This window comes from Triticum urartu, chromosome 7 (genome assembly GCF_003073215.2).
Source record: "Triticum urartu cultivar G1812 chromosome 7, Tu2.1, whole genome shotgun sequence".
NCBI lineage: Eukaryota > Viridiplantae > Streptophyta > Magnoliopsida > Poales > Poaceae > Triticum > Triticum urartu.
The window spans coordinates 256,669,041-256,676,918 of record NC_053028.1 but is presented as its reverse complement, the minus strand read 5'-3'; the positions used below and the strand labels follow the sequence as shown (position 1 = coordinate 256,676,918).

The window sequence follows — 7,878 nt, the reverse complement described above, 5'->3', positions numbered from 1 at the left end:
GGATACCGATGTTTTCCGTAAATTTAGCACTAAATATGGACTTGACTCTGACATAGTAGCTTCTTTCTGTGAATCTTTGGCTACTTATGTTGATCTCCCCAAGGAGAAGTGGTTTAAATATCATCCTCCCATAGAAGTAAAAATCGGTGCACCTATTAAAGTTGAAGAAAAGATTGTCACTTATAATGATCCTATTGTTCCTACTTCTTATGTTGAGAAACCACCTTTTCCTGTTAGTATAAAGGATCATGCTAAAGCTTCAACTGTGGTTCGTAAAAGCAATATTAAGACTTATACACCTCTTGAGCAAATTAAAGTTGAACCTAACACCGTGTTCACTTCTCGGACTCTGCCGAGAAGAGACCATCACGGTTACACACGCGGTTGATGCATTTTAATTAAGGTCAACTTCAGGTTTTCTACAACCGGACATTAACAAATTCCCATCTGCTCATAACTGCGGGCACGGCTTTCAAAAGTTCAAATCCCTGCATGGGTGTCCCAACTTAATTAGCCCATCACAAGCTCTCACGGTCAACGAAGGATATTCCTTCTAGAGGGAAGACCCGATCAGACTCGGAATCCCGGTTACAAGACATCCTCGACAATGGTAAAACAAGTCCAGCAACACCGCCCGAATGTGCCGACAAATCCCGATAGGAGCTGCACATATCTCATTCTCAGGGCACACTCAGATGAGCAGTCCGTACAACTAAAACCAGCCCTCGAGTTTCCCCGAGGTGGCGCTGCAAGGGGCTCTAGTTTGGACCAACACTCAGAGGAGCACTGGCCCGGGGGGGGGGTTAAAATAATGATGACCCTCGAGAGAGCGACTCCTAAGGGAAAAGTAGGTGGTGGTGAGGCAAATGGTAAAACCGAGGTTGGGCATTGCTGGAGGAGTTTTATTCAAGGCGAACTGTCAAGGGGTTCCCATTATAGCCCAACCGCGTAAGGAACGCAAAATCCGGGAACATAACACCGATATGATGGAAACTAGGGCGGCAAGAGTGGAACAAAACACCAGGCATAAGGCCGAGCCTTCCACCCTTTACCAAGTATATAGATGCATTAATTAAATAAGATATATTGTGATATCCCAACAAGTAAACATGTTCCAACAAGGAACAACATCTCCATGTTCCAACAAGGAACAAACTTCAATCCTCACCTGCAACTAACAACGCTATAAGAGGGGCTGAGCAAAGCGGTAACATAGCCAAACAACGGTTTGCTAGGACAAGGTGGGTTAGAGGCTTGGTTCAACATTATGGGAGGCATTATAAGCAAGTGGTAGGTATCGCAGCATAGGCATAGCAAAAGAGCGAGCAACTAGCAAGCAAAGATAGAAGTGATTTCGAGGGTATGGTCATCTTTCCTGAGATCCCGCAAGGAAGAAGAACGAGACCATGAAGAAGACAAACGGACGTAGTCGAACGGGTCCTCACAAACGCGACGTTAACGGAACCGACCCGGAGAAGCAACACCGTAAAGAAGCAAACAACATAGTAAAAAACCATCACATAATCATGGCATGATGCACAACCAAGTATGATGCATGTCCGGTTTAAATATGCATGGCATGGCAAAGTGCACAAACAACACTACAAGTTAAGTGGAGCTCAATATGCAACGTGTTGCATATTGACGGAACACCACATCAATTATTTAGTTCTCTCTCGTTTATGTACCCAACAATATTAAATGTTGTCAAACATGGCAAGAGGGTGAAGCAAAGTAAAACTACCTATCTAGTCAAGTTTAAATGAGGCCGGAAGCAACGAACAACAATTCTGGTAAATCCTCATATGCATATATTAGGTTTGGTACTGTTCTTCCCTAAACACAATTTTAGAGTTTTTAAACATGCAAAGAGATGCCACCATGATAAACTAGGCATTTTTATACCCCATTTACATATAAAGATTATTTAATTCGGAGCTACGGTTATTTAGTTATGAAATAAATCATTTTAACATGGCATAGGGGCAAATTAAATCAAACCGCACTTTAAACATTTTTAACATGGATGAAAGTTGCGAATTATTAAACTAGACAAAATTCTAAGCAACTTTCATATATAACTTGTTTTAATATGATGCACAGGTTGAGAGATAAAATATGCATGAACAACAGGGGGGTTTCTGAAAATCTGTAAAACACTGAATAAAAGAAAAAATCACTGATAGGGAAAAAAATAGAAGCGGGTCAAATCTGCTGGACTGGGCCAACAGAGGAGGAGGACTGGATTGGGTGCTCACATTGGGCCAAGCCCAGTCGGTGGATCTGGCCCAAGGGGCGGCTTGACAAGGCGGCACGGTCAACGCGCGGGCGGCCCAAGCGAACAGAGGCAGAGGCGTTCTCCTCCCTGTTCAAGCGAAGCAGAGGTGAGTCCTGACCAACGGCGGCACAGCGGCAGGGACTTGGCGGAGGACGGGGAGCATGGCGTATCCAGTCGAGGACGTGGGCGGCGGATCTGGCGATGCAGTCAACGGCACGGCGCTGCTCGTCCTTCTCTGGAGCAGGGACGAGGCGGATGCAGGCGAGCGAGGCAGAGGAGCTTGGCGCATGGCTTCGATGGCCGGCCGGCGATGCTTGGCACAGAGGAAGGAGGTCCGATGGGGCCCGAGGGCATAGGGCGTTGGGGTGGCCGGGTCCGGTCGCGGGAGATCGCCGGGGTCCCCTTCCCTGCCGGATCGAAGCGGAGGCAAGCCTGTGGACATGGAGCTCCAGGGCGCGGGTGCTGAAGATGGCGGGTTTGAGGAGGAACCTGGGCGCCATGGACACCATGTTAGGGAGCTCGAGGAAGCAGCTGCAACGGGAGGCGGTGACGCAAGGTGGTTCAGAAGGCTGGCGTTGGGGAAGAACTCGAGGCCATCCATGGAGTTGGGTGCTCTCCTGTTCGTACCTGGTACAGAGACGGAGAGGGAGTTGAGAGAGAGGAGGAGATGGAAACGGGAAGGAGGAAGGGGAGCAGAAGAGGTCGGTCCTGGTCGCAGGTGATGGAGCTTCGGTTGCCGGCCGGTGCTCGGGCATCTGCAGGATTTGGGCGGCTTCACGATTCATTCGAGATCGAGGGGGAGAAGAGGTAAGCTTCGGGTGCCTGGGCAAGAAGCAGAGGAGGAACTCGGGATCGAGGCTAGCAAATTGGGGAGGAGCAGTGGAGAGCACTGGTTGGTGGGTGGAGGAAAACAAGGGGGGATCCCGAGGTGGATCTGGTCTGGCGGCGGGGTGGAGGGATTTTAGGGAGTTGGTCTAGGGTTTGTCCAAATAGGCATGTGGGTGGACTATAAATACATCACAGATTAGGTTAGGGGCTACCTCGTCCCTCCGGTCGTAATTGGACGGTCGTGAAATATTAGGTTAGGGGGCCCAATTAACAAAACGGAGAGGTTTTGTAGATGTTTGGGGATGATCCGGATCCAACGGTGACGACTGCCCGGTTCGGGTCCGGGACAACTTTCGGACGCGCGTGCGAGGAGGGCCACGGGCTGACGAGAGAGGTTAGGTTGGGTATGGCGGATTGTGAAGAGCGGGTTGGTCTGAGAGAAGAGGGGAGAGATGCAGCCCGGCATGATTTCCGGAGACCGAAAACGTCCGACGTTAGACCGGCTATATTGCCGCTATAGTTATCCGTTGGGGCGTCAAACGAACTCCGAATGCGACGAAAATTGACAGGCAGCCTACCTACAACATAAAAACACCGCACGCCAACTTTCATCCTATTCTGAGAACATTTTCCGGCCACTTATAAAATAATATTTCGGACATGCCGCGGGCGCGTGCAAGTGTGTCTGGGCTCAGAACGTACAATGGAGAGAACGAGGAGGCCGGGACGGATGCAAGTTTTGAAAACATGAAGATGCAATGCACATGATGACATGACAAGATGCAACACGCAAGCGAATGACATGGCAAAGACAGTGAATAACTGGAAGACACCTAGCACATCGGTCTCGGGGCGTTACAACAGTCCACCACTATGAGAGGATCTCGTCCCGAGATCTAGAATGGCACCGGAGGGAAAACAGAAGAGAAAGAGAAGAGGTAAAACTAAGTTGCTTCTTTGACAAACGAGCGAAACCAAAGAACCTTGAAAAGGTTGAGCACATTGAAAGAAAGAAAGCAACAAAGAATAACAAAGTTGAAAGCACTCCGTTAAGAAAGAGGAATAAGAAAGAACTGATTCGGGTAGCACTTCTGTTGAAAAGAGATGAAGACTTGATAAAATGAAAGAGCTTGAGCAAAAGGGGCACAACACTCCGGTTAAATGGATAAACCAAGAAAATAACATGATCCTGACAAAACGAAAAGATGAAACATCACAATGTCTCAGGAAGAAAAGAATAGAAGTTAGATCATTGAAATAGGAGAATGGAGAAGAAAATGCCAAAATCTGCCACAAAAGAGCTCGACAAGGCATCTTTAGGAGAAGGGTCGAACGGAGTTGTTGGGAATCCAACAACGAAAAGGATAAGATTGACATGGACTTATAGAAGACATCTCAAAATTATGAGGTGACAACTTGCCACTCACGGAAAAGATTTGATTGGATTGATATACACAAGGAGACGAGAAACTATTTCGCCGAGAGGATAAAAGAAGAACTTTGGATCATTTATAAGCACCATAAAAGCAACAATCCTTAGGGACGGCTTTAGGTGAAATATAACCCAAGATAATACCAATGAAGAGATTGATGGATTTAAAATATGTTTTTCTTAACAACATGTGAATCATGGAACATGAACTCAAATTATCAAGAATGACATAATACCACCTCTAATGATACGGTAGAACGAATTGCACTCCGGATTGCAAGATGAAGAATGGTTGAGCTCCTCTGAAAAGAATCTTAAAGAACACTGCGATAAGGAAATTAAATCCTTGATGAACCATCATGTAGAACCTTCATGAAGCACTCCGGTAAACAAAAAGAATAATGAAAATAAAGAGAAGTAGGAACACAAGGTGAAACCTTGTAATGATTTAGATGGATATCCGTGATAATTAGAGCTTGGAACTCTGGGAAAGAAATACGAGCACTTGAAACCAAGAATTTAATCATCGTGAACAAACTCCGGAAGAAAAGATTAACATATGGATGAAACAAGAATAAGAATTACATTATGATTATCCTTCACCAATTAAATTGATGACAATGAAAGGATTTGGCATATTACTTCTTCCCGTTGAAAGGGTTAAGAGATATAGCGCAAACTTGAGAGGGTCTTCAACGAACCACCGGTAGGATCGAAACAACGAATGAATTGGTATGATAAAGAAGGAAGAGAAATCTTAAACGAACCACTGTAAGGATTGAAAAGAATGAATAAAAGATAACGAATCACCGGGAAGAATTAGCAAATAAACGAGGATGCCTGAGAGAAATTAGATCCATGATAACGAAGAGATCACGAGCTGATTTGAGGATATTTGAACGATGCACCGGTAAGATTTAGAGAAAAAGAGCTGAAAGCTGAGAATGAATAATTCTTCTGAAATGATGGGCTTCGGAGGAAAGAAATTAAAACAACTCATGAAATGCTCTGGATGGATGAAAAGAATTTTCACAATCAAAACAGTTATGAGAGGATGGCAACAAGCTATAATCACGAATCTTGAAGAGAACGGAGCAAGATTAAAACAAACTCTTCTTCAGTCTTCAAAACCCGAGAATGATGATGAGAAACACCACCATGAATTATTTAGACACTCCGAAAGAATCAAAAACGAAGAAGTTGATCCAACGATGAAAAGAATTTGACCGATCTTGGAGAAATACATATGACTGATGGTAATTCATTCTTACGTCAAACTTGGAAAAGGATTTGAGATTTGACGCCGGGAAAAATTAGAAGAGTCAGGTAAGATCCTGGGAAAAGACCTGTGGGTTAGGGCCCACTCAAAAGAAACACTGTTGAAATGATTTAAAAGATAAGTTGCACTGGTTGAATTAAATGACTTGAATGAGGGAACATCCTCGAAAGAGCTTGAACGAATGTAGAGTGGAAACACGAATCTTCGAGATATCTTCAGCACTCCGGAACAATTGAGTAGCAAGCGGGGAATGATAATGAGGTGCACCTGCATAAGAAAACATTTAAAACGAGAAAAGGATATGATCAACAAAGCTTGACTTGAAACCACCGGAGATTAAAAGAATGAAGAATGACGAACTAGTAGAACATCTTCTTGAGAACCATCGGGTAAGAATATTGACGGAAAAGAATGGAGAGACTTCACATGAATAAAAGGATACTTGAATAAGAAATATGGTTCCTCGAAGAAACAAGGGTGGGAGGGAGGGAAAAACAAAGGCAGCTTGGGACGAATGAAACAAACACCGTTGAGAAGAAGTGATAATTGATCTTGCGGGAGTTGAAATGATCGGATCCACTTGAAGAGAAACACGCCGGTTTAAAAGAAATTGGCATGACAATCTTGATTATCTAGAAGGATTAGTATTCACATCGGAGTATGAGAACACCATTTGGGGAAGGTATGGAATCAACATTTGCCTTCGAAGCAACTCGAATACCACAACTCAAAACAAAAAAACAAGGATTGGCTTGCAGAATAAGCCGGAACAAACATATGATAGAGATTTCGTCTGAAGTTTTCGTGGTGGGGCCTACACGGGCTCGATCGTACAGCACCATCATGTACAAGGCAGTGCACATGACATATGAAGCGTCCCCGAGTTGGCATAGCCAAGGACTCTTTAAGACACAACGAGACCACTGTAAAACCAACCGTGAATAGGCGGACCACTAGACGTCGAACCCCAATTTCATATCATACATCTGTCGAAAAGATATCCTAAGAGCTACTTGAATTCCCACTTATAAACTCCCGAAATTTTCCGGTTATGCAATCAGGTGTTGGGTATACAGGGGAAGCATAATATCTCACCCAAAACTAGCAAATCCTACATCCAGGTGTATCCATCCTTCAACACATAACCAAGAAACCTTTGAAAATCATCTACCTCAACCTTCGAAAGGCATCCGTTATACGAGTTATGGCAATACTCCCGAACTCCCGCCCCAGTACTGGGTGGCGTCGAGGTTATCTCACCAACAACTGCATAAAAGAGATTTTCGATGTCGGCGAACTAAACTCAGGTATTCCAGAACTGCAACGATAAAATTGTGATGACAACACCTCGGAGCTCAACTCCCCGGGACATTGCCACAACCCCTAAATGACAGGAGGCACCAAGAACAATGTTCTCGTCACAAAACCATCGGAACGATTCCAAGATACCCGCGTGATCCTAATTTTTTTTTTGTGAAATTTGAGAAGAGAAGAGTCAAAACTCTACGTCAGGATTCCTCACCAGAGCGATGAAGGGACTGGGGAGTAAAAATAATTCCTAAACTCTCCGATATATAATTCCTGAAAGACTCAAAACATTTTTCTAGACTCAACAACGGCTGCTAAAAACGATCAAGCAGTGGGGGCTTCTAAGGTCGGGGAAGGCTCTGATTACCAACTTGTAACGCCCTCGATGCGGCTATATCTCCCACGTGTCGAAGCACGACTTAGAGGCATAACCGCATTGAAAGCAATGTCGCAAGTGAGGTAATCTTCACACAACCCATGTAATACATAAGGGAAAGAGATACATAGTTGGCTTACAATCGCCACTTCACACAATTACATGAATAAAGCATTACATCATCCAGATACAATCAAGGTCCGACTGTGGAACCAAAATAAAAGAAGAACTGCAAATGCGACAAGGTCCCCGATCGACCCCAACTGGGCTCCACTACTGATCAACTAGAACGAAACAACACAAAGGACAAGATCTTCATCGAGCTCCTCCTGAGCTTGGTTGCGTCATCTGCACGGTTCAACGGCACCTGCAAGCTG

The 7,878-nt window shown here is 44.8% G+C and overlaps 1 protein-coding gene across 1 annotated transcript; it reads right to left on the bottom strand.

Annotated features, from left to right (window-relative positions):
- Positions 1 to 2,119: 2,119 nt before the first annotated feature.
- On the bottom strand, positions 2,120 to 3,245 carry LOC125521788. The gene is made up of 2 exons (XM_048686849.1): positions 2,768 to 3,245; positions 2,120 to 2,685 (listed from the first exon to the last, which is right to left on the bottom strand). Exons 1-2 carry the CDS (start codon positions 3,061 to 3,063, stop codon positions 2,370 to 2,372), a joined length of 612 nt encoding a protein of 203 aa, XP_048542806.1. The 5' UTR covers positions 3,064 to 3,245; the 3' UTR covers positions 2,120 to 2,369.
- Between the last annotated feature and the right edge of the window lie 4,633 nt (positions 3,246 to 7,878).